At 43.0% G+C, this 12,908-nt stretch overlaps 1 protein-coding gene across 1 annotated transcript in view; it reads right to left on the bottom strand.

The window, feature by feature from the left end:
• LOC108545751 (uncharacterized) overlaps positions 1–12,908 on the bottom strand; it is a 34,258-nt gene that overhangs the window by 5,604 nt on the left and 15,746 nt on the right. Inside the window, exons 2-6 of the mRNA XM_017897527.1 lie at positions 5,515–5,620; positions 4,319–4,517; positions 3,570–4,064; positions 1,623–2,535; positions 426–539 (exon numbers count right to left, since the gene is read on the bottom strand). Coding sequence (XP_017753016.1) covers positions 426–539; positions 1,623–2,535; positions 3,570–4,064; positions 4,319–4,517; positions 5,515–5,605 — 1,812 coding nt within the window. The 5' untranslated portion in view covers positions 5,606–5,620. The remainder of the gene's footprint in view (positions 1–425; positions 540–1,622; positions 2,536–3,569; positions 4,065–4,318; positions 4,518–5,514; positions 5,621–12,908) is intronic.

Raw genomic sequence — 12,908 nt, 5'->3', positions numbered from 1 at the left:
GATTGGCTGTCACGTAACCAATATTTAATATCGTAATAGTACCTTATCAAAACGATGGATAAATATAAAAGAATACGAATTTCAAAATTACTCGAAATTCTATCTATTAAAATTAATGCAGCGTTATTCTTTCTATATATAAAATTTGTCAAAGAAGTCTAACCATGAAGTAGCCATAATGAAATTTGTACTGCTATTATTACTTCTTAACTTGAATATAAAATTACGACTATCTACTACAATTGAAATTTTACTTTAATCTCAGTGGCTGTAAAAAATGAAAAACTTTGTGCAAAGTAACAAATAAAATATGGAGTATCTACGAAACAGATCAAATACGTGTGAAATATCCTTTAATTGCCTTATTTATCTACATGAAAAATATTCTGCGATAAAATACTAATTATTACTCCATGTGTAATTACCTGGATTGCAGTCATTTCTAATCTGTACGCCTCGCACATCACCTGCCGTGCTATTTGGTCGTACACATCAGCGATAATGATCTTCGCCTTCTTCTGCTTCAGATCTTGCAAGTACTGCAAATCGACGTACTTTCATTAATTTCGCCAAACGCAAACGCTCGTTCTAGCAATGAATATTAAAGATATTTCTTCGGCATTTGTAATCGCGAAAATATGCAAGGTAACGTCGGAAACTCACGCTCTTGAAATATTTAAAGCGAATCGATAAAACACCGAAATGTTTATTAACCCTTTGCACTCGAGAGGTGAGCTTCAGTCACCATTTCATAAAATTTGCAAGATCGATATTAATTAATATATCAAATTTAATGCAATGTAACAGTGTGCGAGGTATCGAAATCAAATAATTCTACAATTCTATTATTATACAATTCTGTATTTACTGCTCAAAAGGTATTGTCAGTTTTTTAGTAGAGAATCTTTGAATTTCTACTCTTCTCTGGCCAAAAGTCGTCGAGTGCAAAAGGTTAATATTAATCCGCTAGACCTTCGCGATTTTCGCCCACTACGTTGTTACACTGTAATTAACGCTTATCAAAATTCGCTTCCGACAAGGAAATCGAGCTGGTAGGAAGAAAAAAAATATTGCTTCGACAAATTCGCAAACTCGTTGCCCAATGCCCCCTAAGGCTAAGCTTTTATCTGGGGCGTACGAACAGATAACGTTTCCCGGTATTATCGTAACAAAATATAAATATGCATACACGGTTATTTTCCATAATTTCTACATACCTAGTCCCGACATTGTAACGAGTTTTGCTACAATTTATTCATCGAAATATATAATCATCTATCTGAACAATCGCTCTGTCAATCGGCTCGGTATCGAAGCTACTCTAACTCGGCTCTCTCGTGATTTCAACAAGACATTTAACCTTTTTGCACTCGAGAGGCGACTCTCAGTCACCATTGAATCAGATTCTAAAGATCCACGTTAATTAATATATCAAATTTAAAATTACTTTAATTTAACGACGGGTGGAATGTGGAAGAAAAATAATTCTACGTCTTAATTTGCATATGATTTCTCATCTACCATTTTAAAAATATCGTCGACTCTATGACAGAGTCCTCGAATTACTATTTTTCTGTAAAAAATCATCGAGTGCAAAGGGTTCATCCCACAAAGATCATTACCTTCGTCATTACGTCGGCCTCCCGTTCCCTAGGGAATTTTGCATTCGCCACGAACGTGATCCCGTTGTCCCTAAGTATATCCTGCATGTACGATATATATTCCGTGTACTTCTGGCCATCCTCTGTCAGCGAGGCCACCCTCTTCCAGCCGAATTTCTTCAGCAGTTGCAAGTAAACGTGCTTGTACTGTTTATTCTCGCCGATGGTTCGAAAGAAGTAGGGGTACTTAGTGCGATCGTTGAAACTGGACCCTTCTGCGCTATAGCTGATCACCACGGTCTTATAATGCTTCGAGACCCCAACGAGAGGCTCTACAGTCTCCGAGCAAGCTGGTCCCAAAACACCGACCAGCTGGTCGTACTGATGATGCACTAGATAATCGATAAAGGATCTCATCACCATGTCCGGCTTACATTGACCGTCGCTGACTAATAGGCTGAAGTTATAGTCTCTGAGGATACTGTTGTTCACATTGATCGACACTTTCGCCATATTGGCTGCGATTAATATCGATTTGCCCGAGTAGAAGGTCTCGCTCATAGGGAATATTCCACCTATGTACAGAGTGCTCTTGTCAGCGTTATTCGGCATCCAATGTGCAAGGGTATAGTTGAGATTGTCTCGCAACCAGCCACACGCGATCTCCTCTTCGTCCACTCTTCCGATGAGATCGTTGTATCTGTTGATGAGATCCGTGTACATCTCGCCGGTGAATTTCGCGTGATTAATCGCCTCGTAGGCCAGCTTGGCGATGTACTCGAGTCTAGCCCAGACCAGCTTCACCAACCTATTCGACTCGTACATGCAACCGACTTCCGACTTGCTCGTACCACAGCGTGGGAAGTCGATGACGGAGACGTTCATCTCGCTCGGGATCAGGCTGCTGGGTGTCCAGTGGAGGAACACCAAGGAGCTGGAAAAACGAGAACGATCGTTTTCGTGCGCGATAATAAAATACGAAAACACGAAGCCCGTTTCTCGAGCGGATCGGCTCGGAGAAAAACAGGAAAGCGATGCTTGCAGCGGACGCTCGATAATAAAAAGAAACGCACAGGTCGATGGATGTTTGCGCGTACAGATTGTTTTCGAGATGCTATTTCGGGGAGACGTTTACTGCGGGACACGATCTCGCAGGAATAACGGCGACCATGAGTAACGCAATTTTTCCATGATCCGCATTCCAGCAATTTCGTGCATTTCGTTGCAGGGAATTGAAGAAACGCGAAAGCAGTATATCTAGGATTATGTTAGGATAGAGTCACGAAGTCTCTACTACGCTGGAGGGTACTTCGGCTTATTCCAAAATTCCCGCAGATTAGGGACTGGACATGACACGATCTCAACTCTAATTGACTCTATTTCTTGAAATCTTAAATAACAACAACTCTTACTAAGGGCGTTCCCTTGGTTCGCAAATCGGTCACCTTGAAGGAAGGGAAGGTCTTGCCAAACGAAGACTATAGTAGAACCCTCTCCTTCAAGGTGAGGTACGCAGGGTCCACCCGTGCACTGGTGACCCCATCGAGAATCCCAACGTATGCGGACCACATGGAACCCTCAAGCCTATTCACAGCCAAGTCTTAAATACCGTGGCCTAATTTCGTTAAATTAGGGTCCTCACGGAAGGAAGTCATAATAAAAGAGAAAATTTTCAAACCTGCAGCAGGCATAAATAAGAAAATTCCGATGCCGAATTGTTCTGGTCCTAAAGACCTGGCTGTTGGAAGACCTTAACTGTGTCTTCCCTGTCCCACAACGAAACAGCTTATCTGCTTCGTATCTCCGCGCGAAAATATCGAAAAATATACCTGGCTGTTGGAAGACCTTAACTGTGTCTTCCCTGTCCCACAACGAAACAGCTTATCTGCTTTGTATCTCCGCGCGAAAATATCGGTCGAAAGCAGAAGAAAGATGCTTTCGTGCATGGAGAAATGTGCCAAATAATACCTGTTAACGTCTGACGCGGTGGAATTTCGGCTGAGCAACTCCTTGGTCAATGTTTCCGTCACGTACTTCAGGTTCGACCCGACCCAGGCCACCTTCACGTACAGCTTCATCTCGTCGATGTGATCCTTGACGAAATTCGTCACGTTGGCGTAACTGGTCAGCAGAAGGGCGCACGGGTTACCTCGACACCTCTCGGGAATGTACATTCCACGTTGACAGAAAGGTTCGTCGCAGAAGTGTGATTCCGTGGCCTGGTTCACGGTGAAATTCCGAATGTTCTCCAACGTGAACTCGTCCACGTCAAAACGAGCAGCTGTTTCTGGCCTGGCGAAGATTACCCAATTGTCCCCAAGCCTTGACAACGGGGCGGGAACGAACCAGCCGAAATGACCCGGTGGTGCAATGGATCCGCATTCTTTCACGTCGTGCAAGTGTAACAACGGCGTCGTGTCCACCTGTGGCGGGAACCAGACCTCCATGTTCACCATAGACTCTCTGTTCGAAGAAATCGTTCACCGTGAATACCCTATCGTCCATTTTCCCACCACGACTCGCGAGAGTAATTTTAATCTCGCGAGGTCAGAGGGAAAACGTCTCTTTATAATTAAGATTCCCCGTACAAGGTGCAATTTTCCACCTGGAAACAATTCCGTTGGAAAATTTTCTTCGTAACCTTTCCCCATGGGGACGAACTTTCAGCGAGTGCTAATTTTAAGAATAGGTGTTTGCTGTTCGAGTTTGTTGCTTACTCCGTTATACCAATCGCTATTTCGTCGAAATTTCTGCCAAAGCTGTCATCTTCCAGTTCGAAAATGAAAACGTCCGGATAACCGAGCACCTCCGTCAGGAAAATTTTCATCACGATAGTGGCCATCCTCTGAGACACCCTGCGAGACACCCCGAAGGTAATGTTCATCGACTGTTGGACCACCTTCTTCGGATACACCTCTGTTAAAATGTTAGTACTCCGGTCAGTGTTCTCGTCGCGGCTGAGGATCCATTTATACCACTGACTAGTCGAACGAAACGATAGTACTGTAGCGGCATCATTCTCACCATCGTCAATAGATGGATTCCTACTTGAAGAAAGTCGACGACTTTTTCGCAAGTCCTCGTTAAAAACCCTTCGTTTCCTATATATATAATTTTCAAACTCTCCTAGGTATTCCCCATCTAAAGCAGGACCTGCTAGTGGACCCATCCACCTCCTCCTCCCTCATCCCCCTCTCCCTATTTATTTATTTATTTATTTATCTAGTCCACTCCCTGCAGCTTACCCACTTATAACCAAAAGCTGCATAATTTTCATAATTTTTGCCTTTCTGTACATAGGCAAACACGCATTTTAATAATAAGATAGTTCTTAGGTCTATATTATCTTATACCGATAAGCGCGGTAGATTAAATTTAATTTTAGATCACGAGTGCTTCACGCTGGAGCTATCGATCTCATACTATAAATTTTCATTTATAACCCTATTGTACGTTTTCGTTCTTTTTGTGTACGTATATTATTGTATCTAGTTTCTGGCGCATTAAACGTATATTAAATTGGAAAAAAAAGAAATTAGCCTGCTAGTGAACTCGTCAGTAAGGGTATCTAGCAGGTCCTGCCAGGACGAAAATCATCCCTTCCTTTTCCTTTTGTCCCTTCTAACACCACCACTACATCGAGGATACCTGCTACCGAACGACTTCAACAATCATGGATGAGGACCCCCCCACAGTACTCTGGCATTACGCGTACTAGCGAATAATTATCGAAACACCTGAACTCGTGAATGGTATAAATGGATCATAAGTGGCCTACAGACGTCGATACGTTTCCTCGATGCATGCATCGACACGATTGACGAGTACAATTTCTCTAGTGTCTTGACATTTGTATCGATGCCTAAGGGAAAAGGGTGCGTACGTGGTCAGACACGTTCGAGTAACAGCTTACCTTCGAGCATCGTGAGACAGTGATTCGAGACAACGATCTTCGCGATGGTCAGCAGGACCAACACGGCCAGTACAGATCCAACTCTCAACATCTTGACCTCCTTCTCCTGTAAGCAGACCAACACTCGGTTCACATTTGCAGACAAACGAATATCGACTAACTGGTATTGTCCAGTGGACCATACGAAAGCTTAAGACGTCGATGTAGCTACCAATTACCCTAACCGCGGTTCGTCACGTCCGAAATTAGTGTGGCGAAGGAACAACGCAGAACGTAGCCAATAACAAAGACCAGCAGACTCATTGGCGCCGAAATGTTCGGCGAAAGTTCCGAGATACACGAGATTACGCGTATTCGATATCGAAACACGGCATCGAAGCCAAGCCGGTTCCAAAACACCATCTCGAATTCGCCATAAATTCAGTGTACAAACAGGCGATAAATTCGTGTACGACACGTCATTTGATATTTAGTCTGCTCCGTTCTGTTTTCGAACGGAAGCAGGGAAGGCACGAGAATGAAAATAAAAGGGAGAAATTTAAAAGTAGCGCGTTCCGCGATTCAATGGACGATCTCTAATGGGATATAATAAGATTCGCGAGACTGAGATTCGCAGGTTACAGTGCAGCTAACAATGCATCGGCCGGCGTATAAATAGCGACGATGCAGAGTGGCAGTGATCCGACTGTGAACGAGGAACATTAAATTTAGACGATGTAACGTGCCCCTCGCCCCTCTCTGTGCCGGTGAAAGAGAGAGTACATGCTCGGTTTGGACAGGTGGGGCACCGTCGACGGTGTCGCCACGGTGTGCAGCGCGTTTGTTTACAACGATGAGCAGCAGAAGCACAAGTCGACGGAGGTGACAAGAAGCAATGATCGCCACGTGCTATTCTTAGCCATGGGCGGCGGCATCCGCTGCTTTGACTTTTCAACCCGTGGGCGAATGAACTGCGTCGTTTCTCTCATCGTCTCTCGCGATTCCCGATTCGGTCACTCTTATTTTCGATCGAACCGCTCAGCCTCCGGGAACTGGGTCGTCTGCGTGCTTTCCCGTGAAGAGACGTGTTCCGTGACTAACGTCGTTCAAGGAACGCGTCGCAACCTCGCCGCTTCATTGGAACGCGTCGTTCTCGGAACGTCACCTATTTATCGCATCGCTGCATGCTTCCGGTGACACGCGGATGTGCGTCGATCGATGATCGATCGATTCGCGTAGGTTAGAGCTCGTAAGCGTTTTCACGTCGGACAAATGGCGAAACGCGGTTATGCGGAATTTTTGGGTGACACTTGGGTGACACTCGGGTGCCATTTGGGTGCTACTTGGGTGCCTCTTGGATACTACTTGGGTGTCATTTGGGTGCCATTTGGGTGCCCCTTGGGTGTTACTTGGGTGCCCCTTGGGTGCTACTTGGGTGCCTATTTGGGTGCCCCTTGGATACTACTTGTGTGCCATTTAGGTGCGCTTTGGATGCTACTTGGGTGCCCCTTGCGTGCTACTTGGGTGTCTATTTGGGTGCCCCTTGGGTAATATTTGGGTGCCATTTGGGTGCTACTTGGGTGCCTCTTGGATACTACTTGGGTGTCATTTGGGTGCCATTTGGGTGCCCCTTCGGTGCTACTTGGGTGCTACTTGGGTGCCCATTTGGGTGCCTCTCGGGTACTACTTGGGTGCCTCTTGAGTGCCTCTTGGGTGCCACTTGGGTACCACTTGGGTACCACTTAGGTGCCCCAGTTGACGTCACGCGACAGCACGCGAGAACTAGACGCAGATGTTTTAGGTATGCAGAGCGACATCGATGCACTGTCAACTCCAAAAAGAAGATGACGCTAGTTCATCCACTTGTGCGTCATACGGTCTTACTATCGGTCGGATAATCGAACCGTTCACGTGTTAGGAATAATTGGATGAACATTCGTTAAAGCTGCGGAGCTAATCGCGAATGCTTAAGGTACTCGTGCAAGCGGTTATATCCGTTTCGCTTCTTCCGGAAATCGCTCGATCACGGACCAATTATAGCAACGTAATATCCGAAATATTCGACGAACGTCGCGATGCTGGACGTCGAGAGATAGGTCTTCGAAAATGCTCGGAATGAAATTTCGCGCGCGATTGTGGAACTCGCGAGGACTTGTACGACGACCCGAGTCAATAAGCCCCGTAAAAAGCTCGGAACCGATAAATCAGGCTGGACGTTCGCGACACGTGCAATACTAATTACATACATCTGCGACGATAAATCATTCGCAACGTCGGCTATTTCTAACCAGCCTATCCTAGCTTAAACCACCTGAGCTTATCGATTTTCGGTTATTATTAGTAAACGAGTCCCTGAAAATCTGCGTGGCGTGAAACAATTTTACCTCGTTCGGCCTGATCAGGCAGTCAATTCTCCTTCAATAACGGAAGCATTAAACCTGCAAGGATGAGACAAATCCGTTTAACACTAGAACTACCGATCTTTAATGGGTACCTAACTATAACGTGCATAGATTATAGTAATTTCAGCGATACGATGAATATGAGTGAATATATTGATTACAGTTCTTTCTTAATACGAGTTGATACCAATTTTATTCTTAAAGCAGATGTATGTGTTCGGTGATTGCAAAAAGGAAAATTCTGGGACCAGTCATTTTCACTGGGTTGGTAGTTTTAGTGTTAATACGAGTCAAAACTCGGAACCGTGATTCTCGTTTGCATTTCCAGCGATTAATTTGTAACCGAGATTCGTCGCGAATCGCGATCCGAGAAATGCCTCGATTCGTAAATATTGTTCGTGCCAGTTCACCAAGTGACACCATGCCGATCGAACACCCGTGCACCCTCGATAACCACTATAGGCTGAACGGCGTACTTGGCGATACCGCGATTTATCGGAACTAGCGCAGATATTTTCATCGGCGTTGCGTCAGTCGTGTAGTCCGTCATGACGGAACGATCGAGGAAAATACCAGTGTATCGGCTAAGCATTTCGAGGTGGGCAACACATGACGCAGGAGAGGCCCGCACGTAGCGAACCTCGATTTACTGCCTTCGAGAAATTAAACCGGGACTGACCTACGACCTGCCTCACCATCGATGAATAATACATTATGGGAGGCCGGTGGAAATAATTCGATTAACCTTTTTATCGCGATACGACCGCAGGACCTCTCCTCCTTCGTGCTCCCTGCGCGAAAAACGAGCAGAGCTTCTCAATGGAGCAACCATCCGACGTGACATACATAACGCGCTTGCTTATCTCCGATGATTCAATACCGAACGTAAACATATTTGCTCTAGATTTTCCATTAAGACCAGTGCGTGGAAACAAGAGCAAAGGAGTGCATTCTGATTGGTCGTCGAGTTTAATAATCGATCGAGAGAGGAGGAAAATAAGATCACGAGTCGAGGAATAAATAACAGAATCGTGATTTATGGACGTTGTTTCCCGCCTTTGATTTTGCGAGGGGTTGCGAAATCTAGTATTTTCGTGGACGTCGAATATTTTATACGAATACTCAAGCTAGCACAAACAGTTTCACGCCAATGATAGATGTAGAAATGAAAGAAGAAAATGCAATAACGGAAGATACCGAGATACTAATTAAATATATACTAGAAGAAAATTAATTCTAGATAGAATCGAGATATTAATTAAATATATACTGAAAGGAAATTAATTCTAGATAGAATCCAGATATTAATTAAATGTATACTGAAAGGAAATTAATTCTAGATAGAATCGAGATATTAATTAAATATATACTGGAAGAAAATTAATTCTAGATAGAATCGAGATATAGGATTAAATATATAGCAGAAAAAAATTAATTAATTAATTAATCAATTAATTATTATAAAAAGAAGAAAATTAATTTAACAAAATTAATAAATAAAATAATAAATTAAAAGCTTAAAAATGGTCACGAGTTATGGTAGCTCGGTGTTGATCAAAATATACTAATTTTTATATACTCTTTATCTAATTGATCTAAAGGAGGAAAAAGAAGAAAATTAATTTAACAAAATTAATGAATAAAATAATAAATTAAAAGCTCAAAAATGGTCGCGAGTTATGGTAGCTCGGTGTTAATCAAAATATACTAATTATTATATACTCTATATCTAAAGAAGAAACAAGAAGAAAATTAATTTAACAAAATTAATAAATAAAATAATAAATTAAAAGCTTAAAAATGGTCACGAGTTATGGTAGCTCGGTGTTGATCAAAATATACTAATTTTTATATACCCTTCATCTAATTGATCTAAAGAAGAAAAAAGAAGCAAATTAATTTAACGAAATTAATAAATAAAATAATAAATTAAAAGTTTAAAAATGATCACGAGTCATGGTAGCTCGGTGTTGATCGAAATATACTAATTTTTATATACCCTTTATCTAATTGATCTAAAGCTAATCTTAAAGTTACAAACAGAGTTTAAGAAAACACAAATAGATAGCAAGATGTTATCTCTTCGTTCCATTTTTATTTTTACCGCGTGTATCTCGGAAAATAAAAAATGTAAAAAAGTTTGCGAATGACGTTATCCTCTAACTTTTATCGCTGGACGTATGCATACGTGTATTATGCATGGAAGTATTTAGTGCACCAGGTGTCGTGTCGACGTTGATTTCTTTTAACCGGCGACCTAAAAAAGAAACTGCGTATCGCGAAGGTAAAAGCCCCGTGCTCCGAGACGCCATGAAATTTCGTCGGACGAAAGGATCGTAAAAGTTTGCAAATTATTATCGCGAAGATACGACGGAGAAAGAGAGTCGAGCGAGAGACGTGCATCTATTTGTAGAACAAAAACGGACCTCGGGGAAAAAGAGGAAACGCTTTGACGCGAGTGGTCGCGCGAAGACACGCGCGTACGAGTTCAATAGATAAACGCGTTCATTAAGATTAATTCACAACCGCGCGATATGCAAAGTTAATTGAACGAGCGAGCGAGAGGACTGCGAGAGAGAGAGAAGGGGACAGCGAATACTTCTCGATTTTTCACCGCGCGCACGTTTTCGCAAAAACGAAACGAGCGGGAGAAACGAGGAGAAAATGGAGGGAAATTTTGTTTTCCAGAGAACGGATTACCCGAGTCGAAAACAACTCCGGGAAAATGGCGAAACTTTCGTTACACGCAGTTCGCGTGCAAGTGTTCCCAGAAACGTCGTGAACGTCGCCCTCGCCGCGTTACCGAGAAATTCGCGGCGAAAGGAAAAATGTTAGAGCGTCATAAATCACGCAGCAAGTTTATCGAGGTATCGAGAAATTTCACGGAAAGCCACGAAGTCGGTAGTAAAAATGGCGCGGCGAAAACCGTGGACGGATCTGCGCTGTTTGCCTTCCACTTTTCGACGTCAACAATCGGCCGGAGTACACGCTTGGCCTTGCCGCGATACCGATAACGTGGAAAAGCGTACACGAATGAAAACATGCGCGAGCGCATGCGAATGAATTTATGAGTAATCGGCAAGCGTATTGCACGGTACAATAAAAAGGCATTAACGAGCAGCGAGTTCAAAGGTGATGAAAATGTAAATGAAAGCTCGGCCTGTGAGAAATGTGCACATTAATAAATATCACCGTAATTTGTTTTCGAGCGTAAAATTGCGACGAAAATGAAAAACTGATATACGATAATATATTAACTCTATCGGTAGCTGACATAATTGCTAACTATTCATATTAATGCGAGAGGAGTCTTTATTTGGATGGCGTCAGCCTCCATCGAGATCTGTTTGCTTCGAGGAACCATCAAGATTATCAATTTTCGAAACAGGACTGAGTGACACAATGGGTCGCCATAGGGTCTATAAGAACCTGGCTGAGGGGTTCGAGGGAACACACTCGACAATCCACCTTCTGCATTACACATCGCACAAGACTCAAGACACTTGTACCGGCAGGGAATAAAATATAATCAAAGTTTAAAGTTAAATCTCTATAAACCCGATCCTCTACCACATTAACCCTTTGACTACGACAGACTTTGAAACGCACCGGTCGTACCATACGGGTAGGAATTCATTTACAATGTCCGCCGAGAAGGGCAAAATTTTGGGTAGAGATGCGTCCTCCGTGTCAGAAAAGCAAACTGCGTTGAGCGCTTATATGCGCGTTCCGTGTCACAAAAGCAAAATTTCTGAACGCGTATATGCGTCCTCCGTGTCAGAAAAGCAAACTGCGTTGAGCGCTTATATGCGCCTTCCGTGTCACAAAAGCAACATTTCTGAACGCGTATATGCACCCACAGTAGCCAAGGGGTTAATTACCGTATTCGAATTAATCCATTTTCTTATTAGCACTTACGGCAAGTAGAATTTCGATATGGATCACGAATCTAGCACGATCGCAGTGTTTATGGTAGCATCGTAAATAGATCTCGTAGAATTTTAATTTTCAAATTCCTCGATCGAGGATGCAAAATTTGGTACGCTTGTCACGATCGAGGTAGATTTACGATCCATTCGTGGTTTCGCGAATCCATTGCACTGACACGGACACTAATTCGCGAATGGGGCCCCTGTGACTCGCGCGCGAGACTAATTCGCGAAGATTTATAGCAGGAAGATCGGTGTTCCGTGATCTATTTTCTTGTTCACGGGCCTACGGACCAGGTGGTGTCGGTATTCGGTATTCTCGTTGGCAAGAGCTTGGTCACCGAGGATTACGCAACAGAGGGTGGTCGGTATTGGGCCTACAGGCCAGGATCTCGATGCGTAGGAAAGCTCCGCGTGACGTGACCTGGTAATTGGCATCGTTTTCCAAAGAGACATTTTTGGAAAGCGATGCCAAGCTAAGAGCTACGCAGCAGGTTCGAGATATTCGCGACGCGTGCTGAAATTCAGAACTTCTTTTCGAACGTCGGAAATCTGGAATATATTACGCGCACTGACGTTAGAGTAATGACGAAAATAATTTCATTTGCCGCGCTTCGTATACGTTTTAACACCAAACATCGATTCACCGATACATTATTCATTAACAATTTATTCACGTTTATTTTGCAGTTTATGGTTTGTAAACTAGGCAGAACCGCATTGACGTAGGTGATTAGGCAAAGCGTGCGTTGCACCGAACTTTTCGAGCAGGCTCCAACCGACCTCGCCGACTGCGCAAACAATATGCCGATTCATGAGTTAAAACCATTAAAGCAATTAAAAAAGGAAAAAAACAAATGAAAAAAAGAAATGAAGAAAATTCAGAAAAAATAAAACACGAGAATACTTCAACTGGCTGTAGAAATAATATTCGAAACGACAAGCAAAAGCTGTAATTTGTACCTGGACGCAGTGTACATAAATAAACGATATTAATTAAACTCGATGTTGAAAATAAGATACGTCTTAACGTATCTTATATGCAAAAATTAATCTGTCAAGAGAAATAGATATATCTCTATTC

The sequence above is a fragment of the Eufriesea mexicana genome, unplaced genomic scaffold, assembly GCF_001483705.2.
Source record: "Eufriesea mexicana isolate 0111107269 unplaced genomic scaffold, ASM148370v2 scaffold507, whole genome shotgun sequence".
NCBI lineage: Eukaryota > Metazoa > Arthropoda > Insecta > Hymenoptera > Apidae > Eufriesea > Eufriesea mexicana.
Note: the sequence above shows the minus strand (reverse complement) of the source record. Positions and strands in the feature narration are given on the sequence as shown.